Here is a 27,610-nt window from a genome sequence, read left to right on the forward strand (position 1 = left end):
TCCTGTGATGCTACGGACACAGCAGTGTCCAGGGACATGGCTTCCTGAAGGCTTGAAAAATCATGTTTTTATTTACCAGAATTATTTACCTTAATTCCTGATTCCCCACTGCCCAAGCTACGAATCCTGATCTTTATTTAAAAACTTAAAGTACTACACATAAGAAACTGAAAATTGTTTTTGGAAGCAGATAGGGTCATAAACAATAAAATATTGCAAGAATGCACTAGGTGAGTTTGTAGGTTTATGCTGGGTTGTCTACAAGTTTATGGTTTGTACTTAGAAAACTTCTTATCAGAAAACCAGGGACATAGCTTTAGGGCTGAGTTAACTCCTATAGTGCATTTTCCAGTTAGATCTGTTTTTCTTTCCTTCCATTAATGATTGCCTATCAAAGGGTGATTCACTTTGCAATTTCTAAGTAAGGGCCTCTTACATGTTACTTTGCTAAGGTTTGTTCCTAGTGATCACTGCATACATAGTAATCACATGAGCGCATGTAATATTCTGATGGTTTTATTAACAAGTATATAATACATATATTGCATACTGTATATAGTATATGAGGACTGTACAGTACAAATTTATGTTCACAGTTTGACATGACAAAATGTCATTACTGAATTCCCATTGGACTACCGAGTAGAAACAGAGAAAGAACATTAAACATTCACATCTTTAGTAAGAAAGATTACCAAAATGTTTCAGTATTTGCAAGTATACTAATGCATGCTAAAAACCTTTACCCATTCAGTCTTATTAGCTTATAAAATATATTACACTTTATTAAAAATTTCTGCATAGTTTATACAAGTATTAAAGTACTGTAAATGTAATAATCCTGCTATACTTGCAGGTATGGTTTAAGAGATGCTAAGCAGAAAGATTATTTTGACCCTCTAACACTAAGTACATAACAGCAAAAAAAAAAAAAAAAGTGCTAGTATTTGTAAAACATAATATTGTTGTAGCCCTCGTTTAATTCATGTAAAATGGCTTTGTAAATGTATTATTTAAGTGAATTTGCAATCATTTAGAACTTGTTAACCTTGACCAACAAGAGAATAAAGGCCACTCTGAGCAACTTCATGTATGACAGCAATTCCTTCAAGATGACTGTATATTTTCAAACCAATCAAATTATTTTAAAACATTAGAACTTTGAGATTGTCTTTAAAACAATCTAATCAGGAATGATGTGTAGATATACAGTATCAGCAATATAGTTTTTCAAATTCCACATTAGTGCAACACTGATAGTGCAGATGGGTATTTAATAAAATATACACATTCATATATAGTTCCCCTGTAAATCTGTTCTAAGGCTCTTGAAACTTCTGATATTTACCATTTCCTTAGTTGAACATAGCTATGCTAACACATTCTCAAAACCAGGCGATTTAGAATGTTAATGCCCATTTGCGATATAGATTCACACTTTAGAACTCTAAAATATGATGGTTACAGATTTAATTTTTCTGACTTCTCCCCCAAGATGACACTTGGATAATAATCAAAGAAATTCTATAATAAACAGAATTTACACAACACTAACTTCATGTTTACAAATCATTCTCATCAATTTAAAATATTGCAATTAAAATCACCATTGATAGTAACATGGCATATCATTAAAACCACACGTTCAAGGGTACCTTATCTTGTATTGGAGGTCTTCCACAATAACAGCTAAAAATTACTAAGAGACTAAATTTCTCAACTATCATAGTAAAATACAAATATATATAAAAAAGGAAAATTTGGTTAAGAGCCAATTGGTAACTAAAGTATATAGACCAGCATGGGAACAGAGACTAGCTTCCTGGGTTGCTTTTCTTTGAGTTGAAATGTATCTTTGTTAGTGAACTGTTAGTATAATCTAAGCAAGCTGAAGAGTAATGTACGTCTTCGCAGGGTATTGCTTGCTTTTCTGAAAAAAAAAAAGTCAATATGCCATAGCGCACACATCAAATTTCATGAGAACCCACGAAGCTTTCTATCAGCTGGACTTAGACTCACAGCTAATTATTCCAAGATCAATTCTATCCTTTCTTGCCCCTTTTCCCACCTTCAAGATGGGTTAGAACACACACAAACTGGTTATCTCCATTAAAACAAAAATGTTCTTTGCACTCCAACTTAATTCTTCGGTGCGTTGTGGAAGAACCATTTCAAGCAATAAACATTTTGGCATGAATGGGACTAAGCATCTACAATACAGACAATACCTACTTTTCCAAGAGCCATTCTTTTTTTATCCCTCGATTCATGTCATAGTTGCAAAAAAAAAAAAGCCTCATAAGGATGTTTTAATAGTCTAAACAAATTTTGCAGTGCTTAAAAAAAAAAAAGGAAAACCAAGTGCCCCCGTGACAAATTACTTTGCATTTCTCAACTACATCTCCTTTCAGTTGGATCCGAGGGCTTACGAGCGGGATCTCTTAGGTGTGCAGTCCTTACAACTAACTTTTATTAACACGGCGCCGTCGAAGTACGCTCCCCACACAATTCGCAGGCCTCCAGAATCACTCACGCACTGTCTTAAAAAAAAACAACTGAACAGTGTATTCCTCCCAGTTAAGGTCGTGTTGGATCCTGAGTTGTGGCTGGGATGAATCTTCAGGATTCCATTCTTCTCTCTGCTCCTCCATCCTTTATCGAGGGATGAAGGTGCATTTGCTTAAATGCACCCACACTACACCACCGTCGCCCACTTTCTTAAAATTTAGGACCAATGGCATTTCCACGCACAAATTATTTTTACTGGCATTTACACCATGGTGCTCAAAAGCCTGCTTTTGCAAAACTTCCCCTAAATAATGGTGCTATTAATCTTCAACATAAACACGAGTCATTTTCAGTTTGTTCTTCTGACAGGATACTTGATAGTGATAGGAGAGTGCCGGCTCCAACAGTAAACATCTGGGAATTTGAGCTACATTTATGAATCCCTGAACTGTGGTTTTCTAGATTTTTCAGAAATCTGTCCCCCAGGAAAGGTATGTGTGCTTCACAACTATTTATATTTACAAATAGTGTCTCTCAGGTCTTAAACTGAAGGAATCTACTAAAGCGTTAGCAGATGCTTATTTACGGTATGTGTCATGTACACAGATGACAGCCAATTTGGCACCTTACAGCTCACACAGAAAGTCTCCATATGAAGCCTCCATGATTAATTTGATAGGGGGATACAATTACCACTCAACGTTTCCCTGTTTGCAAAAAAAAGCTGTTAAGTAGGTGGGGTAAAAGAAGGCCATTAAAGAAAACCATTCATACCCTTATCCAAAAGATTTTTTCCCATTACTGAGCAAATAGTTTTGTGGCATCCCTATCAATGCTTGGTAATCGACATTAAGGACATTGTAGAAACAGAGACAGGTGCATGGAGAACCCCATCAGTATCTGGCTTTGCAGTAGGGTTCCGCACAGCTGAATGTGCATAGAGACTGAAGCTCTGGGAATGTACTGCCCAGCGAACCAAATGATGAATTGTCTCCAAAAAGCCCTAGGCGAGCAGGAACGGCTGGCTTCCTCCTTTGCCCGCCTTGCTCTGCCCCTGCTGCATGCCCCTTTGCTCCGACTCCACGCTAGCAAGTACAGTATCCACCCCCTCAATGGACAGACATCATCCACCTAAATCAGCAGCTCTGGCTCACCTCCCTGGTGGCAAAGACCTCCTTAGTAGCTGCAGGCACAAAGGAGGGTAACGGACATACATTTAGATGAAGTGCTAAATCCAAATTGACCAGCCAGATCTGTGAAGGACAATGGAAGAGTTGACTGTACTAGTCTGAAAGCCTGTTGCATGTCTAGCTAATCTGTGAAAGGTTCCACCCTTCTTTTTGCTGTGGAGCACCAAACTCGATCACAGAGCACAGAGGTCTGGATGCCTCTGGCAAGGACTAGCAGGCTGGATACTGTATTTCTAATACATTTACTTTGACATTCTTTTGAGGATTACATGGAGAAACAATTGGTTATGTTAGTTTACATGTTCCCTTGCTTTCATTACATTAAACGTATCTCTAAGAAGGGTTTGCTTAGCATCCCCGGAAAAAAAAAAAAAGAAAAAAAAAAACTGTTCACATTCTTTAGGTCTGACCCGTGGCAAGGAGAGGGAAGATTAGAGAATATTTACTACTGACCATATGGAAGTTTGAATGATATAAATTCAGAGATTCAGACCAGCTGAATCAAAATTAAAATGTACATGTAAAAAGATGAGTTAGATAATGGGAGGGAGGACAGAGAGAGAGCTGGGAGAGTGGGAGCCACGCTGAGGCGGGAGATAGAGGCATTCAAACGAGCATGTGGCGTTTCCTATGGAGGGCAAGGTGGTCGGAGCGGGAGAAGCTGCGGTCACAGTCTGGACACTGGAAGGGTTTGATTCCAGTATGTTTTCGGAAATGTCTCGTGAGTTCATCAGACCGAGCGAATTTCCATGTGCATCCTTCCCATGTACATTTGTAGGGTTTTTCTCCTGCAGAAAGGTGGGGAAAAAAGAGCTGATTTTTTCTAAGAGCAAAATGATATTAATCATTAAAGACAGTAAATATTTCTGAGCTACAGCTCTTGACAAACATTATTTCCAAGATAGGATCATACATTTGTCCCTTGAACCACTAGGTGACAAATGAGAAACACAGATTAATTGTCTTAATATGAAACTGGCTTTCTGCCCAAAAAAGGGGGGGAGGGGGATTTTAGGAGTTCCTAAAGCATATTTATGGCACTGAAATCCACTCTGAGGGGCTATCAAAGAATTTTGGTTTTGCCCTCAAAGGAGGCAATGAGCAAGTTTTTAATACCCGGTGATCCGTATTTGTTGACCTCCAAGGCGTAAACTTACTTAGGAGCTTAGCTACATGCAGCGCTATCCATTCAAAGAGAAGTCCAAACTGAAAGTTATGGGATTTGCTTATTCTTCTCAATAGTTTTCTAAAAATGTGAAGTCCCTAAGTCCCTAGCAACAAATATTCATCAGGGATTTCAACATTTTATTTTTTGTTTAGTCAAGAACAACAACGCCTAAGTATAATGCTTTAATTCAGACGTACGGAAAATATAGTAAACTCCTCCCCACTCTGTCAGAAGTCAGGTCTCTACAACCCTCTCCTGTGAGACGATAACTTACAGGTGAGAAAAAGAAGAACTTCGTGGGAAAGTCACGAGGACAGCAGTATGAAGGCCTTTACAAATAAAAAGGCAGTTAACGGTAATTTTACATGTTTAAATCAGTAATATTGGGTAATGGGCATGACAGATTCATTCCCATTTACTATCCCTTGTTTTCTAGAAACCTTAAAGGACTGTAATTCCTTGGCATTTCAATGACATATTCAGAATTTATACTCTCTGCTTTGTTGCACAGAATATACATGTTAAGAGTCCTTTTTCTTACATCTGAATCGTTACCCAAATATCCAATGTCTTTTTACTCTTAGGCTGGCCTTTGGTAACATCCACCTCTCAGGTCCCGTTCGTGCCCTGAGGAGGCTTTCATGAGTCTATCTGGCACTGCCCATTGGGTGGTCCTCTAACTGCAAGGCTGTCACCCTCAGCTCTCTCCGTGGCAACACTGTGAGGAGGCCAAGGAACACTGTATGCGGCTGGACCCCCTCGGCTTCCTTTGCCTCCTTCCCAGGATGCACGGCAAACCTTCACTTCCACTCTGCCAGACACTTTACTTCCTCTCCTCTTCCAAACCCCGGATTCTTCTCTTTGTAAATGTTCCTAACAAGAATGACTCACAAACCTCCAAATATTCTACATTCTGAGGTTAAGGAAATGTACAGAGAGGGAAATTGCTGTTACACTAGAATTTCACATCCAAGAGTATGAGGTCAGCTCAGATGAGGCTTTCCATAAACATTCATCACCAATACCAACTGCAATTCATCAGGTTTGTTTAAAACATTTTTGTACGAATTTCTTAAGATGTGTTGCTACAAAATGTTCTTGAGCACAGGGGACAATTTTATGTTTTCCTCACCTATTTAACAATTTTTATAAGACCTGTCTGTACCTGTCTGTCTATATGCAACGCCTGGCAAACTGGAAATATCCTACAACAAATATGGCAGGCAATCGCCTACAAGTTCCCTCAGTTTTAGAAGACGATAATTACCCAAATATCTTCACTTTTCTGTCCTTCGATGACTGTCTTCCGTTTGAATTCCATTTCTAGAAACTGCTGCATTTACTTGTTCTGTATAAAGAACTTTTTTCTTCTTTTTTTGCCATCGTGAATTTGATAACGTACATTTACTAAGTGACAGCCTATATGAAGGCCACATCTTTGATGAAACAGGCCCATGGTTAAGGGCAATTTCCCCCCCCTGTTCTCAGTGGAGGTTTCATGCCCTTCTCTCTCTCTTACTACAGAGACCACAGAACTGCAAGTGGTTGCAAGGGGCCTTGAACAGATAACCCTGAATCTATTCTATTATAAAAACCAATCATTATCGAAAACTTCATCTTTCACAACTGACAAGCGACATCTGTAGCTATGGTAACTTTCAAGATGCCTGAAAACATTTTATTACAATAATCTCTGAAAGCTAGAACGTTTGTCTTAACATTCCATGCTAGTACTTCTTAAGAAGAAAGATGAAGCGAGTCTTGTATTTCTAATACCTGTATGTGTTCTTCTGTGTGCTTTCAAGTGAGAGCTTTTAGTGTATACTTTGTTGCATCCATCATAATCACATCTGTGTATCCGCCGCTTCCTCTGGGTGTCTGGAGATTCCACAGGTAAAGGTCTCTTCCCGGGCTGCACGATGACTGAAGGGTGATTCCTAGGAAAGCCGATGCCAAATGCAAAATGGTGAGTGAAAGGCTCTTCCTTTCCTTCAGGGTACCAAAAGCATTAACAACACTGGGCAAAAACAAACAAACAAAAAACCCAACAAAATAAACAAAAAGAAATTAGCGGATCAACCCAAGAAGCACTGCTATATTCATTCAACAAACATGGAGTGAGCACCTACCATGAGCCAGGCACTGTGCTTGGCACCGGGACACAAAGATGAATAAAAACAGGGTTCCTGCCCTGGAGGAGCTCACACTCTAGGGGGAGACAGACATGTAGATAAGTAATGACAGTAAGAAGGGTTAGGGGCTACACTAGAGGGAGGTGCAAAGTGCTAGGAGAGTCTCTTTCCCTTAATAGAAATTTGCTTTCTTGTAGAATTCTGTGGCACTAGGCTGAACGCTATACTATGTTTTCTCACATTTATTATTCTTTAGGGGAAAATGTAAGAGGTCAAACTCCTAAGTCTCAGGCAACCACGCTGTCGGATGTATCTACAGTTTATCCTTTACATAATTGGCATTTAGTTTGAGTCTCTTAAAGAGGCTCAACTTACATTTGATTTTTATCTCCCCCCCCCAAAAAAAGTTGGCACTACTGTCTTCACAAACTCAAACCTTTCCTGTCACTATTATTCCTCCTCGAGAGAGAACTTCAGGCAGTGCTAGTGGCCAGGCGAGGAAGCCCCTCACTCAGGACTCAAGACCCAGGCTCCAGGTGCAGCACCGGCTCCCTCACTGGCTGCCCGCCATCCTCCCTACCTTCCTGGCTCCTCACCCAGACTCCCCTTCCTGCACCTGCACACCTTTCCGGGGGGAGGGGGGTTGAAATCAAATCAGGTTACACACCATTACTATGAACTTTCTCTTTTTCAGAAAGGAAGTTGGTGGAGAGAAATGGCAGGTGGGAAGAGCTAGGAAAAATCTGTAGTTTTTTCAGGCTTCCCCCGCTGATTGATGTAATTAACAAGTTCTAATCCATCCATTTGCTCTCCTAATAACTAATTCCTTGATACATTACAAGCTTATGTATCGACGGTTGGCCTCTAACTGCAATGAAAGACTTCTTTGTCTTTTAAATTTGAATCTAAAGTTCTTAAAATATTCCAAATAACATGTGAATGTTTTATACAAGAGTGTATGGGGGAAAAAAGATTGGTGAAAAGAATTTGATGAGGGTAAACAGTCTTGTGAGATAAAGAATAATAAAATTTAGACATAAAAATCAAGAGAGTCACTGAATGAAGCTTGTTTTTTATCTTGGTAAAAATGTAAATACATGTCCCTTATCAACAACTCTTTCAAGCACCCAAAGAAGTGACTAGGAAGAGAATAAAAAGGTGCATTTTATCTTGAGTGACTTCACTAATTTCTCACTTATGATTAGCAAAGAAAACTGTCAGTTTTGAGTATCACTTTACCTTCCTACCCTGATGCTTAGAGGGACGATATGAAAGAATAAAGTTTAGATACATGGAAAAGGGAACATGAACTAGTGGAGGGGGGAGAACAAGAACTTCAATTATATAAACGTACAAACAAATAGCAGAGAAAATGGAGAAGTGAGAGAGTTTTTATAAAGCTCGATTATTAAGACCCTTTAATAAAAAGAAAACAGTTTATCAGTTTATTTTAAACTTTCAACTTTCATGCCATTGACTGAAAATTTTCATCTGCATTAAGGGAACTTCAGGAAGTAAAATGTTGAGGGGAAAAAAAAATGAACAGTTCAATATATCTCATGTGCCTCTGGGACCCTGGGAGAGAATCCCAGATAACTTTAGAAGTCTCTCCCAGTTATTCCATTTTATGAGTTGGGATTCTAATGGTTTCTGTGTAGTAGTTATGACTGCTGTTCCAGCTGCTCATTTTGTGAAAATGTTACCCTAAAAAGAGGTACCCTAAAAGGCTGTGCGCTCCAGCTCTGTCCCGATAGTCCCTATAACCCTCGGCAAAGTATTCATGCTCTCCGGGCCTCAGTTTCTTCTCTGTAAAAGGGGATGATAGTCATGCGATCTCAGAAAGCTGTTGTGAGTAATGCACACAAAACGCTTAAGAACAACACCTGTTCCAGATGCAAATCTGCTAAACAGTAGCTGTTACTATTTCAAGGTGCAGAAACCCATGAGCAAACTTTGCCCCTACAGTGGTTGAATTTCATGAGGAGTTTTTTTGGGATGTCCTAACACCAGCTCAGGAAATCTCTACTCTAGCCAACGTCTCCCTTGGAAGGCAGCATCACTCTGAGAGGGGTCAGCAGTCTATCTCTAAAGAGCCGGATATTGGTACAGGCTGAGGTTCAGGATCTTGGGATCTCACTCACTCTTCTTGGTCTCCTCACTGCTCATTTTTTAGGAGGTTGTTTGGGATCATTATAACCAAGAAGTTAGAATGCCTAGTAAATATCAGAGACCTGGTCATTGTTTTGAGTTAAGCTGATCCCTCTTATGTTTGCTACAGTTTCCTGTTCACAACTCAATGGGGGAAATCTGATCCTCAAACTTTTTGTTCTAAATAAATTTTCACACATGTAAATAACAAAAGAAATCTGATGTACTTTTGAGTGCCTTTAAAAATAATCCTAAAGCTATAACTTTATGATCAAACAAATGGATTTCAAAGCTGTATCTTAAAGTCCGCCCCTGTAAAGGAAGGGTTTCCTAAGGCAAATATTATTGGGGCTGCCTCATGGACATGGTACCAGGTGCTTGGTATTCCAGTGATTCTTTCCTGGCTAGCTGGTTTCCTATGTGGGCTGCTACTGGGCACACTCCAAGACATTACTTAATCACATCTGTGAGAGAATTACTTGAAGGGTACATGTCCCAGTTGTGGCTAATCGGTTCAATTTTCTGAGAGGCAAATGCATTCTTAGGTCAGCATTAGAATAAGCACATTACTCATTAATCATTAAAAGCCACTGAGCTTGAGATCATCAAAAGAACGTTACTTAAAATAAGCAAGAAAAGAGAAAAGCTGTTTTCTTTCCAGCAGCATTCAGAGCACAGAATATTGCTTTCAATTATTCTTCCGTAATGTGTTACACTGTTAATTTATAATAACCTAGACTTTGGAATAACCCCTTTTCAGTCAATGGATCCCTTGCTATGTGGGCAGTTGGCTTTATAGCATCTTTTTCATCACCTGTGCAGGTACAAGCTATGTTGCCAGTTACCTCACCAAAGACATCTGACATCCTAAAAAAAAGGTAATTCAGCCTACAAGATGTGTCCATTTTGGTTAGTCTATTTTTCCTTTCCCTTAGTGCAGCAGCAGATGCAATCAGCTAGATAGGGCCTAAAAATAGCAGGAAGACCACTCGTCTGGAAGCAGGGGATCAGCCCAGGCCCCCTCTGCTGTTAATGGTGTGATTACAGGCAAGTTATTTATGTCTTGGCTCATCAGTTGTTTGCTCTGACTCCCACCTGCTTGTTTTGGGAGAATGAAATAACTCCTTTGAAAACACTTGGAAAAGTTCCTTTCTGGGGGTAAGGAGGCACTATGCAATTGTGAAGGGCAATAATGTACAAGACCATCAGACAGTCTGCCTACTGATGTGGCTGCGGAAGAAGATTGATTCTCTTCTTCAGCTATCAAGGAGTAGATGACGACCCCCCGCCGCCCCACCCCCCGCAAAAAAAGCGGACGGATTTGATGCAAATGACAATTGATACATGAGCTATTACGAAGGCACCTCCTTGGGTTGAATGTGGATACAACCAGAATACATGTTAAGATCCAGAAAATAGCTGTTCTAAAACCAGAGGATTCATATTCTGTTACAGAATTCATTACATAAGGGAGAAGAGTGCAGTAGATAAAGCAGAAAGGGCAGAAATGCTGGAGAAAAGGGTATGTGGGGAGGAAGGTGATAGAAGGGACCCTGAGGAGACAGTAATTGTTGAACTTCCTTTGTACTAGGAAGCTGGCCATTAAATCCAATGTTGTAAAGACCATAACACAAGAAAAATAATTACAACCAATAATGAAAATAAAGAGGAAGCAGGAGCAACGAGATTAAGTGACTAGGCCAAGGTCATACACATGGTGGAGAGCAGAGCTGGGATCCAAGATGTTGGATCCGAAGGCCACGTTTGTACCTACTGCAGACACAGCCTCCAGTGTAATCACTGGTAGAAGTCAAGGGCATCTCTAGTGGCAAATCTCAGTAATGATGTTATTTAGACTGTGTGTGACACCGCCACACACAGCAAGTTAAACCACCGTTCAGGTGCCTGGATGTCGACCAGTAGTGTAAACTTCCTACTGGATGGCGGTTCTAAAGCAAACCGAACATTCTAGGGCAGTCACAATTAGAAAGACAGGAGACTAAACAGTTCTTTCAACGCCAAGCTTCTCTGAGCAACATGGTTGCTTTCTGTTGCCATGGGACTGGTTTTGGAGTATCTTTCTTGGATTTGTGGTTGGCCCAGAAAATTCTGACTAAAAGCCATTCCCCACCACAGAAACACTATACTTTATGAGAACTGACAATGGGAAGGACGATATGTGATCCCATGAAGCATTTCCAGGATCCAACCTTAAGTAGAATATCTAGAACACCAAATTCAATCCATGTTGGGCTAAAGATGATGGGAGAACTATATACACATAGTCTGGAAGGATGGAAAAAAACAAGATAAAAATGATTTCTGGGGTAAAGTGGCAAAATCATGTGTGACCAAATCATTGAGAACGTGACATAACACGTGTAACAGAGCACATAGTTTTTGGAGAGATTCTCCCATCTGGCCCAGGGGCTGCCCCGAACGACAAGGCAGTCCCGGCTGGCAATCCACACCACATCCTGAGCGGGAAGCTCCAGCTTCCATTCCAGTTCCGAGATGCACGCCGCTACGTAAATGCCAGGCAGACCTCAATATACTTACTCTTGTAACAGTGCTTGCGGGGGGGACACTGAGTTCATTAAAGGGGGTGACATTTCTTCAGGATAATAATCTGTCCTCTGTGGTTCGATCCCAGGTTCTATTTTAATTTTTTTCTGTAATAGAGGCTTCTCATATGATTCAATTACAGGGACTACAAAATAAAAATAGAAAAGTTACTCTATGTACCATTTACCGATTTCAGCCTTTAAAAGCTCATTGCACGGCTTCTAGCTACCACACTGATGTGTATCTATTTGCCTTTGGCAAAATGACAGCAGAAATGAATCGGTGGGCCCTTCTTGTTCCTCCTAACGATTACTTTGTCAGCAAGCACCGTATGGAGGAAGCTGGACTTTTAAGACATCAGTCCCCAAAGGATTTCTTCCTTATGACATTTGGTTATCTCCTTGTTACCCCAGCCTTCTGCCTCTGACCAGTCAGTAAACAAGGTGGCTTTTAATAGCCATTAGTTATCACATGGTCTAAAGGTATTTCTTAAATGCCTTTTTGTACCTAAAACCATGTTGGTATTCAATAAAGCAAAATATAAAGTCAAGATTCTTATTATCCCCAAGTTGACAAGTATATAGTGAAACTAACCATTTCATGGCATTTAACAGCCTGATTCTTGGGAGATCTTCCAGTGTCAACACTTAAAAAAAAAAAAAAAAAAGCAAATGCCTTAGGCAGACTCTAACTCGAATATTTCCTTTTCAGAGTGCAACAGCTCTTGGCCCCTTGCCTCCTTTGCTCCCTCACCCAGACTATCTGGTGAAGACCCGGTAAGTCCGGACTAAGCAGGGGGGCGGCAGTGTGGGCGAGTGGCAGAATTTACCTTGCATGCTACTACTGGAATTTTCCATCTCGTCCGACAGGGAGACCATGAGCGGCTGCTGGAGGTGGCTGGTGTACATGAAGGGGACGGGCTGCACGACAACAGGCTGGATGACGGGCAGGATGCCGGGGCTCCGGATGCCGTGGCGGGAGAGGGCCGCAGCCATCACAGGCGGCATGGACAGCGGCACGCTGAAGGGCTGCACGCCGGGCGGCGGCGGCGGTGAGTACTTCTTCCCCGGTGGGCTGGACGAGGTCAGGCTCAGCCCTGGCGAGGCTCTCCGGTGCAAGGACTGGAATTTCAGGGAGGAGGGGGAGTTCCCGGCAGAGGGCGGCGAGCTCCGCTTGTTCACGGTGAGGTCCACCGGCTCCATCTGCATTCCATGCGACAGGCCTTCTGGGGTCTGGAAGAACTTATCAGATAACGGTGTGGAGTAGATGACGCCATACTTGTTGGGCTTCATCGACTCCATGTAATTAGACGGGTATGACTATTGGAAAAGAAAGACGGAAACGTGTCAATAGCCAAGTAAGTGTGTTTGCTTGAAACACGAACTAAGATGAAAAAATACAACAAGCACCTTCAATCACATGGACTTAATAAGTGGTTTGGGTTTAGATACATGCTTGACCCTAAAACAATGCTATGAAAGACAGCTGGTCTAATAAACGTAAGTACTAAAGTTAATGTGGTGAGCTTCCCTGGTGTCGCAGTGGTTGAAAGTCCGCCTGCCGATACAGGGGACACGGGTTCGTGCCCGGGTCCGGGAAGATCCCACATGCCGCGGAGCGGCTGCGCCCGTGAGCCATGGCCGCTGAGCCTGTGCATCCGGAGCCTGCGCTCCGCAACGGGAGAGGCCACAACAGTGAGAGGCCCGTGTACCGCAATCAATCAATCAATCAATCAATCAATAAAGTTAATGTGGTAACTGTGTCACACGAAAAATCTCAAATTTAATTCTACCGTTATGGCCATGTCCAATGTTAAGGCAGAGGATGGTACCTGGAAAAATTCTAAAATAGATTATGAAACAGAAGGCTTATGGGCGTTTATCATTAGGAGTTGGCATTGAGGTTCACCAAGAATCAGCCAAGCCAGCTAACCTTGTTGATTTTCTGCTGGGGTTTCCTACTTGGCAGGAAATACTCTCCCTGCCTTTAGTGTCCTCCAGCCCAGCAGAAAGACACTGACCGTTTCTCATATGCTGTGTATACCAGGGACAAGCAGAGCTGCATGGCAGTACCTTAGGATGGTCTTCAGCCACTGACACATCCATGCTACGAGTCCCGGCCTTAGCACTGAAAGTCCTACATCCCAGGAAATGCCTCAATCTCAGGCACGCCAGGATGGCCAGTCACCCTACACACCTATACACGGTAGAAGGCCACCCACAGGAGGGTGATTACGTTCTTGGCTCCAACTTGTGTGATGGACTTATTCACAGTTTGAATGAAACTGTAGAAGATGACTTAATCTCCAAATGTGTGGATGACACAGAACTGTGAGAATGAGCTAATGTAACAGGACTCAAAGACACGTGATGCTGGAAGGGACCTGCCCACGGGCCGAGGTCCTGCCTTGTCTCCTTTCCACCTTGCTACCTCCCTCATCAAAAGAGGCTGCAGGACAACCTAACAAGATACTGGAGGAGATACCAAGGGTTTTCCTCCCAAATCTAAGATCTGTTCCACAACTGACCTAATTTATCTTCAAGTTCATTTCTCTCTTATAATACCAAGGTAATCTAACTCATGTACCAGCTTTAAATATAAATCAATCATAATTGCACACTATGGGTTCTGTCCTTGGCCATGGAATTCCCTAAAATTACTTCTGTACCTTAACTAAAATTAAAAAATAGAGAACTCTGTTGTAGAATGCTTTAAAAAAATTAAACTCAACATAAGTCATTTTCTTTACTTGTAGGCATTTTAGGGAAACTGAAATTTTTAGTGGTAACATGTCAAGTCTGCCTGCAGAACATTACTTGTATTTGAATGTTTTACAGTGAAAGTGAAAAGTAACATACTGTGCCTCTCTTCCAGCTCTAAAATCCGATGTGTTTGTGATTCTGAGGCAACACTAGCTCATGATGCAAGTGAGAAAACCCACCAGTGGGGCCTTATAATGAAACAGCTTAAATGCACTATTAATTTCTGAGCCTCCCCAGCCCCTCCAATGGCCACTAATTTGAGTTATAAATAACTGTGGAATAGCAGTGTTTTTGACTGGGATTGCCACTGAGATCACACCCTTTTCCTCTCTGGGCCTCACTGGGTAAATCTCCACCTGACTATGCATCAGAATCAGCTGTGCTGCTTTAAAATTCCAGATGCCCGATTCCTTCTCTGGGCCAACTGAGCATCAGAGTATTGGAAAGTAAGGGGACAGGCAAGTACTTATCTTAATCTGGTTTTGATGTCAGTTTCTCATCGTTAAGATGCACTTTGTTCTTTTGTCCTTTCTTTCTTTACCTGTATCCTCATTCGTAACCTACATAACCACATGGAACAGTGACTCCTGCAGTCTGGTGTACATCTCTCTGACAGACACAGAGCTTTAGAATAGTTATGTGTTTATTTAAGTGCATTAAGAAAAAACTATGTTTCTCAGTAGTAGTGACAAAAAGTTCCCTTTTAAAATAACTTTTACAGTAGTGATACAAAGTTCCCTCTTAAAATAACTTTATTATGTTAAAAAGCAATTCTATCTCTAGGGCAAGAAAAATTACTAAATAAATATTAGGAGTGCAGGAGCCATGAGGATATGGCAAAATCTGTCAAGGTGGTATCGGATACCCACCTTCCAGGAGGTTGTGAGGTTATGATTAAAACTGGACTCAATGAGATACCTATGTGATGAACTTTAACACACACCGTCGTCCTGGGAGTCCCTTGTCTTCCTTCCTTATACAAGAGGTGTGCGCTGCAATGGGCTTTGATGCTCCCTATCAGGGCTTCTCAAACTTTACTGAGCACACAGATTCACCTGGGAATCTTGTTAAAAGGCAGGTTCTGAATTACTGGGGAGTGACCTAAGGTGCCACAGACCACCCTTGGAACAGCCTGGCTCTAAATGACAGAGATACAGAATAAAAATACTAATTTTTATTATTAAAATGGTATACTGTTTAAATGCAATTTAAAGACGGGGGCGGGGAGAATTTTCACTAATAATACTGCTTAAAAACAAGGACATGAGGATATAAAATCAGGAAACATGAATTTGTAAAAATATACAAATTGTTTTTTTAAAATAGCTTTGAATTACATATTAAGGATCAAATGAGGTAAAGACTGTTTCTACCTTTCTTTAGAACTAGACACACACAGGTGCAACACAAGGTGAGAGGCCCAAAATATACAGTAATATTAATATGAAATGGATTTAAATTTAAATATTGAAATAGGCAAAAGAAAAAGAGGCACAAGGTTTGCTAACAAAACATTACAAACTTTGTACAATGAGGGTTTAAGGAAGTAATTAACTATAGGACAAAAAAAAGATTTCTCCTGGTTCTAAAGTTTAACCATCTTGATATAATTTTCTAAAGGGCAAAAGTTCTGGTATGAGAAACAAAAACTCCAGGAAATGGGAGGCAGTATTCATTGTTTCTACTCATGGAATTGTAGCTTCTCCCTTATTTTCAGCCCTAGTCTTCAAAGACATTCCTATGACCTAGATTTTAATGCCAACTTATTGGCAGCTACATAGGATGCAAAATGAGGACATACTTTTATTGCTGTCATTGTTGGATTTTTCTATCTGTGGGGTGAGTTTAAGGAAAGCAGGAATTTAGAACCTGGGAGAGTTGCAAATTTAATAACAGTCTCAGGTTTCTCAAGCCATAAAGAAAGAAACATCCACACATAGAGCTAAGTTTTACAAACATTGTGCACAGTTCTGCAGAGAGCTTGCCCTCCCGTGAACACCCCCTGCCAGCTATACTGGACATGTGGTTTTTGTAAGACTCTAGGGCTAAAAGCAGGGGGACTGCTGGGACCTGGGCACACGACTGAGTACACTATTAACAACTTCCAGTCCGACTGCCTTGCTAAAGGGTGAAAAAATGTGGTTCTTCAAACTGTCTCACTAGCAAATTTCATAGCAATGTTTACCAGAACCTTCTATGAGACATGTTTATTTGGGTGGAGCATATAAGCCACTGCAATCAGCTTGCAACAGTCTGGTTCTCCACAGTGTAAGGACTGATACCGGGCTTGCTTCGGGTGTGTACCTTGGGTGGATACACCCTGGTAATAGTTGCTTCTTCTCTGTTCCAGACCATTCCTGTCTTCTAACAAAGCAATGCAGATAAGTGTGGCTGCACCAGTGAAATCCAAATCAGAGGCAAGTACTGATGAGGCAGAAAGAGGGCCTCCGGCCACCGCCAGGCATCCACTGGCTCGTATGCATACTGCTTACTCAAGGAGCCCTGTTCCCGGGAACAGAGCAGCCTGCAGACAAGACTCACGCAGGGCTTCCCCACTCCTGACCCCCACTAGCGGCAGCAATGGGTTTACTTTTCCAGAAGATCTGCTGTTAAGAAAAGTTCTCTCCCTCTGCTGTAACACGCATTCAAGTGTTCACACCTCCGCGCTGTGGGTTATTTCTTTGCTGGCGGCTTCCTGTCACTGGATTGGGAGATGAGGGTCCAGCCCAGGTGCTCAAAGAACACCGGATGAATGGATGATGTGAATCAACAGGCTCTCCCTGCAAGGTTTTACTACTGACAAGGCTCAGGATAATACCAATTCTTTGATTCTCAAAAACATGATTTTTTTAAGTGTGGTGAGGAAAAAGGCACAGGGGTTGGATAATTTTCCAGTGCTATCACTTCATATGAAAGTGAGAATTAATAGTTTCTCATTTTATTGGAAATAGTTTTGGTGGGTTTTCCACTACAAGATGGTTTAAGTGGATGGAGTGACTCCATGAAACGTGGACGAGTCTCTGTTTCACTGTTCATTCATATGAAAAACATGTGCCCTCCGTTACAGGGCGATGGCAGGTCAAAGGAATCTTCATACCAAGGGTGGGCTTCCAAGTGCAGGAAGGCATGGTGCATTTATAAACAAACTCGCTGGAAACAGCAAATGTCATGCCCCTCTATGCAAACAAAAGCAGAAAGCTCTCTTTCTACCAGGCTCAGAAAAGTCATGACAAGTTTCTGTCAGAACACAGCAGAGGGACTACTGATTTCTAAGTACTTCTCAATCTTTAAGGAGTCCGTTAGATGATAATTTTCATTAAAGGAAAAGAAAAAAATACACGTTCTTCAAAAGTAATCTTCCTGTAGGAAAAGAATATGAGGGAATACTTTTAAAAATTCTTTCTCACTTCCTGAATTAAGTTCTAATTTTCAAACTTCTTTGGCAGTATCGGTAAAAACAACTCCTTTATGGGCATATTTTATATACACCTGCCATTTCACATTTTACAAATAAAAAATCTCCAATTTCACAAATAAGAAAAAAAAAAATTGGAGGCTCAGGGAGCTGCTGATGGTTTTGCCAGCATCGCACTGATATTAGGTAACAGAGATCCATGGCACAGAGGCAGGTGTACTCTGCTCCCCATTCTTGCAAATCTTAACAGGACTGACAGTCCAAAGTCTAATGTGCCTCAAGGCACAAGGTTTAGTGGGAAGTATGAAGGCTTATACTTCAGCAAGAGAAAAATGACATTTCCTCACTTTCTCTAAACTATAGCAAAATACCAAATAGGCAGACTGCTTCTGCTCTTCTCACTTTTTAAGAAAAACGAGTGGGGGAGGGGAATAAGTCACTGTAAAACATTTTTATTCATATGTGGAATTAAAACAAAAAGAATCTTACACATGTCTACGGCTTAATGTTTAGAACACTGACTTGAATAAACAAAGACCTCAACCTTCAGGTCAAAGGCAGAATTAAAAAGGAAAAAGGAAAAAAGGCACAATAAATCAGGTTTCATATACTCCACCTATGAAGGCAGGAAAGATAAAATATGAAGATTTAAGAGTGGAAACAAAAGCTTTTAATTTTGTCATGTAAAATAATCACAATGCCCTACTCCCCAAATGTTTTAGTTAACTGAGGTTTTGCTGAATTAAGAAAAAGAAACTTTATTATAAGGACTGAAACTACCTTTTGGTGAGACAATGTAATTAAATCCTATAAGCATCTGCAGAAGTTGAAAACTAGAGCATGAAGGAGAAAAAGACCATTAATTGCAAAAATACTTCTACATATTTTAACTCCATATATTAATATAAGTTCCAGCATTACAAGTATAACCGGTACTTCAAATTAATCTTATTTCCATTTTTTCGGCAAAGTGTATTTCCTTGCACTTCACTGTATTGTGCCAACTTCATTTTAGCTTTAAATTAGGCTCTCGTGACACATTCTCATGCTTGATTACAAAATGCATCACTGATGGTCCTGCATCATTTATCAAATTAATCATATTCTTCAGTACTAAAAACCTATTCATATTTCAAGGATATAATTAACGGGGAAATTTTATACCTTCATATTCCTTCAATATGATCATGCAGTAGTTGGGGGAAGGGGTTGATGACAAAACGAGTAACATTAGAAGTCAATTTAGTTTTTGATTAATATAATTCTTATTGCTCTGTTATTATCATATTCAGACACGCAGTTATCCAGTTATCATGCAGGAAGGTGAATGTTATTTCCTGACAACTTTTCACTGTACACAGTGGTAAACACTTCACTGGCACAGGAATCTCCATGGCAACTCAGTTCCAAGGGCCTCGGAGTGACCCCTGTGTCTTGTATAAACAGTTTTGGCAGGAACCTCCACAGCCAGTGCATAAGGATGATCTAATTTTTGCAAGTGTGTCATTACCAACCTTCAGATACACAACTCAGGCCAAGTTTTTCCCTTTGTGAGTATTTTCCAAGCCCATGGAAGAAAAGAGCAGGACAGAATTGGGAGCGTGGCCTTGTTATATTCACTAAACCAGATCTCCTCAAGTCTCAGCCACTCCCTGCTTTGCAGTCATGGACACCTTTCTGTTGTCACCCATGTCTCACCTCCATAGCACTGGTGTTGCACCTCTATAAACACCTGGACTAATTACTTGTTCCCTGGTGGCCGAGAAGCATGTAGAGGCGCCTGGCTCACAGGAGGGGCTAGCTTAGCACTAAGGTGTTGAAAAAAACAGTGAACGTAATTCCCTCCCAGTCACAGACTTTTCTGAGTGATACGAAATTCCATCATCAGGGTCAAGTTCATTCTTTCCCTAGCTTCTCCCCTGTCACAGCTCCATATGGCTGCTAGAAGTTTAAGCAAATCACTTTATTCTTAATATATTTTTACATGCAAAAGGACCAAGGAGTTCCCCCATCCCCCAGTTTTCATCTTTTTAATCAGCTCCTTGAAGGACAGCCTAAACACTACATGAGATAAAATGGAGTACTTTTTTTTCTCCCAGTATTAAAAAAAACGACATTCACAAACATGTTTAAGAAACTCTTCTATATAGTCTGGGTGGTGATTTCAAGTGAAAAACACCTCTAAGTAAACGCTTCTTTTTTTTTAAACATCTTTATTGGAGTATAATTGCTTTACAATGGTGCGTTAGTTGCTGCTGTATAACAAAGTGAATCAGCTATACATATACATATATCCCCATATCCCCTCCCTCTTGCGTCTCCCTCCCACCCTCTCTATCCCACACCTCTGGGTGGTCACAAAGCACCGAGCTGATCTCCCTGTGCTATGCGGCTGCTTCCCACTAGCTATCTATTTCACATTTGGTAGTGTATATATGTCCATGCCACTCTCACTTCATCCCAGCTTACCTTCCCCCTCCCCGTGTCCTAAAGTCCGTTCTCCACGTCTGTGTTTTTATTCCTGTCCTGCCCCTAGGTTCTTCAGAACCATTTTTTTTTTTTTAAGATTCCATACATATGTGTTAGCATACAGTATTTGTTTTTCTCCTGACTTACTTCATTCTGTATGACAGACTCTGGGTCCATCCACCTCACTACAAATAACTCAATTTCGTTTCTTTTTATGGCTGAGTAATATTCCATTGTATCTATGTGCCACATCTTCTTTATCCATTCATCTGTCGATGGACACTTAGGTTGCCTCCGTGTCCTGGCTATTGTAAACAGAGCTGCAATGAACATTGCGGTACACGACTCCTTTTGAATTATGGGTAAACTCGTTCTTGATGCAGATTTCGTGTAGGTACATTTGGAAACTGCTTCCTAAACATGATAAACATTGCATACCAGTTTTTTTTTAATATCCCTAAATACACGTTAATTTAAAAAAATTAATCTGGCCAAACTTATTTTTGCCAAAACCAATAATCCTGAGAACTCAAACTAAAAAACTGGTAATGGAGGGGGTTTTGTAAAACTACTTCTATTGTGAGCAGATGCTCCTGTGGCCCAAGTTCTGCGCTGATCACATCTTGGGGGCTGGTGGGGGTTTGGGGCACAGGGCTTAAGGAAACATGGATCCCAGCACAGTTGCTAGGAGGGTATTTACCTCACTTACTACCAGGGGCTTTCAGAAAAGTTTGCCTATCAAATGCCTGTCCAGTAACGAGTGGCTTTAAGGAATAACACAACACACAGTAGAGTTATTACCACTTGGAATAAGTAAGAAGAGGTGTTCGGTTTTGGAAAACTTACCACCGAGACAGGATCCATGGCCTCTTGCTTGACAGGGACTGGGTCAAACATGAGCATTCTTTTAATTATGCTTTCTAGGGTGCTCTGGTGTTTGGCCTAGAAAACAAAACAAAGTGTTTCTCTGAATCCCAAGGTTACTTTCAATATAAATCAGTAAAAAGAAAAATATATATAATATTCCCCACCCTTCCCCCGTCTCTGCTCCTTCCCCTCCCCTGCCCCCGGAATGGCTGGAATTTGTTTCCCTTACCTATGAAAGATGCCATTTTATATAATTAAAACCAGACTCCATGGTCATAACCGGGTGAGAGCCAACGGGCATTTCTAACTCAAATACATAAACCCTGATGTTTCTGGAACAATAGGTACAGCCTCTTCTGAGCAGCCATGCTTGTTCAAGATTACTGTGCAGCTCACTAGAAGTTAACATCATATATGAATGTTAAACGCCTTTCCTTTCCCCCTTTTGTTTGTTACAGAAAAATCAGAAAAAACCAAGGCAGGCAAAAAGACAACTTAGAACCAACCATCGTGAATATATTTGTCTTTATCCCTCCAAACTCTCTTTTAAAGTGGATTGTAATATGCATACTACATAGTACCCGTAATTTCACTTAACAGTTTACTGGGAAAATGTTTCTTTTTCGGTAAGTGTGGTTCCATACCATCAAGTTCAGTGTGCCACTGTGTGAACCAATCAGATATTTGCGGCTTGCGGGATCTTAGTTCCCCCACCAGGGATGAAACCCAGGCCCCCGGTAGAGGAAGCACAGAGTCTTAACCACTGGACCGCCAGGGAAGTCCCCAATCAGATTTTTAAAAATTCCTTTTATTGGGCACTTAAGTTGCTTCTACATTTTCACCATTACAGATAGCAATGAGCACTTTTATACTTACATCCTCCTGCACATCCTTAATTTTTAGGATAAATTTTATGAAGGGGAATTCTAGAGTGAGAAGCATGTACTTTTACCAAAGCATTTGCTGTATCATCCAGCAAAGATACTCTATAATTTCCATCAGTAAAATAGAACCTGTTTCCCAAAATTCCTACCAGCAATGTGCATGATCATTTAAAAAAAATGAAAACTTTGCTAATTTGTTAATATCAAAATGACAAACGATTTTTATTCTCTATTGATTTAATTATTGAAGCTGAGTCTTTTTCATCTTTATTTACCATTTACATTTCTTCTTTTACAAGTTGATTTTTTTTTTTTTTTGGGCCGCGCTGCACGGCACGCAGGATCTTAGTTCCCTGACCAGGGATCGAAGCAGTACCCCCTGCGGTGAAAGCGCAGAGTCCTAACCACGGGACCACCAGGGAATTCCCCACATTTCTTCTTTTGAGAAATGCCTATATTCAGGTCTTGAGTTCCCGGTCCCTGCTTATGGCTTCCTAAGTACTTTTTTTTTTTTTTTTTTTTGCGGTACGCGGGCCTCTCACTGCTGTGGCCTCTCCCGTTGCGGAGCACAGGCTCCGGACGCGCAGGCTCAGCGGCCATGGCTCACGGGCCCAGCCGCTCCGCGGCATGTGGGATCTTCCCAGACCGGGGCACGAACCCGTGTCTCCTGCATCGGCAGGCGAACTCTCAACCACTGCGCCACCAGGGAAGCCCTCTAAGCACTTTTTTAATATGAAGACTATTACCTTGTATTTACTCTAATTTCTCCTCATAAGGAAATAAGCCAATCTTTAGCCTAATGTAAAGAAAATGTCCATCTTGATTCGCTGGATCTTTCTCTTCGTCTTTTGTGATGCTCGCGTTATCCCTTTCCTCCTGTGTTCTACACTGTCCACTTCTAGCACTAAAATACATCAAATCAATCACTTCCTCACAAGACAAAATATTCAGTCTGCTGAACATTTAACTGCGTTTCATACGTTATAGAACCACCACCCGCATACTACCCAGAACATCAACAACTTTCTTCAGGCACCTCCTATCCAAATTTGGTTAGAAGTGAGGTCTTTATGTATTACTTTGGTTTGGGTGGGAACGTAAACAAGTTCTAGATTGAGTTCTACCAGAAAAAGGTATAGAAATCCCTGGTTTAGATTACTTCCTGTATTTCAGTATTTAAACATCCCATCCCCACCTCCACGATAGCAATTCTGTAGCCAGTGGTGTCCATGCTCTATGGGTTAAACTAAGATATCATCACACACACTTATAAAAGTAATACTGTGTAGTTCTTGTGCTTCACTGCTTCATTGAAGAAAGACCGTCCTGGGTCTTGTGACAACACGTGAATATCATCATTAACTCAACATAAGGCCCTGACTTCAAAATTATATTTTCCTACATCACAGGACGTATTATAATCTGTGAACACAATTTGATACCAGGCTGCTCAAATCAATGGTGCTACCACCCTCTTCTGTATCCCAGCAAGAACAAACCCCACAGCCAGTGAAAAATGGATGATTTCATAATGAAGGATGAAAACCCCTTTTGTGTCTTTGGATCTATTATTAACCAGTTCCCAGGCTAGCAGCTGTACAGATGGATATGGTTCTAAGAATTGCTGTCCAGGGCCCTACAGCGGACCGTAAACAAAAGACGTGAGATAGCCTCCTTATATCAATGAGGTCAGATAATTCAGCAGCCTCGTCCCACAGCTGGTCATCCTCCCCCAAGCCTTTTAAATTTAATTTACTCTTACAGATTCATCCACTCCACTAGACAGTATCTTGCTGCAAATCCTTCTAAACAAAAGTACTCACATTCTCAGGAGTGTAAGCAAAGAGTCCTGATCTGTAGACTCAAGCAGGAGATCTGCACCTGACCCCTGACATGAGGGACAGGAGGAGGGAGACCCTTTTTCACATGTAAAATGCAGAGGACACCTCCTTTGCCTACTTCCTAAAACACTTACCTTCAAGGTTTTGGGAAAAATCAAATGAGATGAAAACAAAACAAAACAAAAAACCTCTTTTTGCCCTCTTAAGTCGTTTATATCACTGAATATGCACACAATTTTTGGATCTATATACTGTACAAACAGCACTAAATTTGTTAGTTCCGATTTCGGAAATGCCAGGTACTTGTCTCTTTGCCAAGATACCTAGCCTTAGAGGTCAATCCCCTCCACCCTTGAAAAACCCAGACTAAATTCAGTTTCAAAGGTAAGAGCTGCCTACACCCTGTATGAGATCTTACATAGGGCCTTGTCACTTACTTGACTGCTGTACCATCGCAATAGCTTCCTAGCATCTCCACACCTCGCCTTACCTGGAATCCTTTCCTACAAGCAGGAGCAGCGCGGTGGAATTAAGATGATGGGCTCTGTAGCTCATTTTGGCTCAAATTTTAACACCATCATTTAGCTCATAAAGCCTTCAATAACTTTTTCAAACGCCTATAGCCATAAGAACTGAACCCATTTAGAAATGAATTACACATTAACCTGCTATAGCTTGGGTCATTTTAAGACGTTACCTAAATTACTTTCATTCTTTAATTTTTGTGTTTTATCTAAATTTAGGGAAATTAGTGCTTTGAAAGACTTATAAGAGAAAAAATCGTCTAACATAAAGCATCCCTTCTAACAAAACCTGATTCATTTTTATTAAAAAAAAATTGTAAAGGTATGTTTATTTGTTCAGAACTGTACCTCAAAGAGTAACTCAATCACTGATGAAGGGATATTTCTCATACACAAGTATTAATAAATGAAGAAGCAAGATACAATTGAGAATACCTCATTTTGAAACTCCTAGCTAAATAATGTATCACTGGACAATAAAAAGTCTGTGCAAAATTCAAATATCACTATGAACAGAACCAAACTCACTGTCCACTCACATGCTTAACAGCACTTTGGTCTGAATTTGGTAGCTTCTAAAATGACTGATTATACTTTTAATGATAGTCACAGGATATGGAGGAGGTCACGTGGTGAAAAAAAAAAGAAAAGAAAAAGACACACCCTAACCCTTAACAAGAGCTTCTTGGGAGGGGTGGGGCAGCAGCTTTATACACACCTGTGTGCCCGTTTTTAAATTTATTACTTCTATAATTAAAACTTTTAATAAAAATAAGACGGAAGCTAAGCTAGAAAGAAACCAAATTTAGGAAGGGAATCAAACACATTAACACAAATCAGGCTTTTGTTAATTTACTGCAGAAAACGTCTAGACTCTGTACCTACTGTTTCCGTCTCTGAACAGACCACTTTTGGCCACGAGCATTGATCTTGTCTTTGGGTTCTGATCTAGAATCAGAAAAGAGTGACCGCAGTGTCTCCAAAGGGCCTTCCATATAACTGGGAAGTAACTCACGCACTGGAAGAACTGGGGTTCCTAAACTTAGTGGCTTTTGTGAACGCGTGGGCGACTCAGTGCTCTGGGGCTATTACCATCATGTTAAAAGAATGTTGAGTAAACTACAAATGCTGTAGAACTATTACTACACAACCCTGACAGCAGTCCCAAGTAGGACCATTAGGTGGCGCACTAAAACAAGTATAAAGACTAGGACAGAGGCGGTAAATTGAGTTTGCCAACATCAAGGTCTTTAAACGTGGTGGGGTTTTAAGTAGGCTCAGGAATTCTTATCACAGAGATGAGAAGGCCCCCCAAAATGGTTCTGTTTTTTCTTACAACTATTTCCCAAACATTAACACATTTACATCTTAGTTGTGTTTAACTAGCTTAGGAAACATACATTCTAAACTAGCAATCCCAGGATAACACAACTGCATTTACAAGAGGAAAAAAAGTGGCAAAACTGGTTTAAAAAAACTTCTAAGTTATCAAGTTGCTTAAAAGCAAAAATATAGGAACATCACCATTGCCAAAATAATCTTCCATCACTGGAACAAATGTCATCTTCCCCTAACCGTGTTCTTTTGCTGGGAAGGGCCAATACAACTGAATTTTCCTCCAAAAGGAAGAAACAGATTTCCCTTCACACTCTCTCTACTTATATTTCTGACTTCTCAGATGTCAAAAGAAGGCTCAGAATTTTGCCAAAATGCACAACCGCATGTTTACGTCTTAAAAAGCTTTGGTGAATCGCTTACATGAAGTTTCACAAGCAATATAGTTTCGTCTCCTTTCCAGCCCTCCAAGAGACCTACTCAACAATTGCTTTATGAGGGTACAAATAAGCCGCAGAGCTTAGAAATACAGACAGGCCCTAATGTAAGAGGAGGTTATGTTGCCAGCCTCCTTTGAAAGTAGCTCGTCTTGAAGCTACAGCTCATTTTATTACAGAAACAACCTTATAAATAACTGCCCCTTCCTTAGAAGCATGACACAGAGAGAGAGAGGTGTGAGGCGGGGGACGGAAGGGGGTCTGGAGAGAGAATGTGCGCATCTCAAGTCAATTTCTTGGTGATGTATCAGGATTTGCTTCTGACATTGTCTCTTCTCATCTCCTGTTTAATGCACTCAAAGGGTCCCTGTATTCTTCTCCCCCAGCCCAGCCTGACCCTAAGGCTCCAGATTACCTGCCTCCCTCAAAGCTAATCTGTTTCCTAGCCGACCTCAGCCAGGTGTAAGGAGAAAAACAGGATGGTCAAACCAACACACCGTCTGTAAGCGCCCCTTTCAATTCTCCCAAGTGTTTGGATGTTAAAGGAGGGAAGCATGTTGCCTTCCCTCACCCCTTCCTCCCCAAAGGAGCTTCAGGGAAAAAAATTAAGAAAAGAGTTCAAACAAACAAACAAAAAATGTGTGTGTGTGTGTAATTCTTGGTCAGGAGGAGGACCAGGGCAGGCAGGCAACATCCCTGTAGCTAAACTTCCTTTCCAAAGAAATTTTCTTTGTTTACTTTTGTACCCAAACTCTTCCAAGAGCTCCCAGGAGTTGAAAATTTAAAGGCAGCTGCTCTGGCCAGAAATACAAGAGGCCAGACAACAGATGTAAGCAGGCATTTCTAAGTCAGAGCCTCCTTTCAGGACAGCCAAATGCTGGCACCTACCTGGAAAGGCGTCTCGTTTTCACGTCACTCGGTGATCTGTCTCCTAGCTCAGTCTTCTATTGCTGGTGCGAAAGGAAAAACTCCATGGAACACTTCTGAATCTTTGCCCCTCATAAATTAGTTATTTTACATGAAAATGTTTTGTAAATGGGGAAGAAGTTAATTACTTAGTTTCAGATTAACTGTAATGACCCATGAGCAAACAATCCGCCCTCTCCCCTCTCGGCTAACGAGCCACCCAACTTTACTTTCCTGCATCCGCCCATCTGCTCCACCCTATGGAGAGTTGCCAAGGCAGTCTGACTTGTCCAAACAGGACATGGCTTCAGATAAGATTCTGCCCACACCCTGTACTTCGGAAAGACCAAGTGAAGCAATTGCCTTTGCATGTAAATAAGGACAGGTGCAAAGGTAACAACCAAGCAACCTCCCTACACATTTCCAGCTGGAGCCCAGCAGAGCAGGGGTGGGGGAGGG

At 41.0% G+C, this 27,610-nt stretch overlaps 1 protein-coding gene across 3 annotated transcripts in view; it reads right to left on the reverse strand.

Annotated features, from left to right (window-relative positions):
• Positions 1 to 500: 500 nt before the first annotated feature.
• Positions 501 to 27,610, reverse strand: part of KLF3 (KLF transcription factor 3) — a 36,522-nt gene continuing 9,412 nt past the window's right edge. For 2 of the 3 annotated variants that reach the window (XM_060148357.1, XM_060148358.1), the window contains exons 2-7: positions 27,134 to 27,195; positions 21,204 to 21,299; positions 12,541 to 13,030; positions 11,706 to 11,856; positions 6,643 to 6,803; positions 501 to 4,486 (exon numbers count right to left, since the gene is read on the reverse strand). In XM_060148357.1, the coding sequence (XP_060004340.1) occupies positions 4,305 to 4,486; positions 6,643 to 6,803; positions 11,706 to 11,856; positions 12,541 to 13,030; positions 21,204 to 21,260 (1,041 nt within the window). In that variant the 5' untranslated portion in view covers positions 21,261 to 21,299; positions 27,134 to 27,195 and the 3' untranslated portion in view covers positions 501 to 4,304. The remainder of the gene's footprint in view (positions 4,487 to 6,642; positions 6,804 to 11,705; positions 11,857 to 12,540; positions 13,031 to 21,203; positions 21,300 to 27,133; positions 27,196 to 27,610) is intronic. The other variant, XM_060148356.1, reaches the window with a different exon arrangement.

The sequence above is a fragment of the Lagenorhynchus albirostris genome, chromosome 4 (assembly GCF_949774975.1).
Source record: "Lagenorhynchus albirostris chromosome 4, mLagAlb1.1, whole genome shotgun sequence".
NCBI lineage: Eukaryota > Metazoa > Chordata > Mammalia > Artiodactyla > Delphinidae > Lagenorhynchus > Lagenorhynchus albirostris.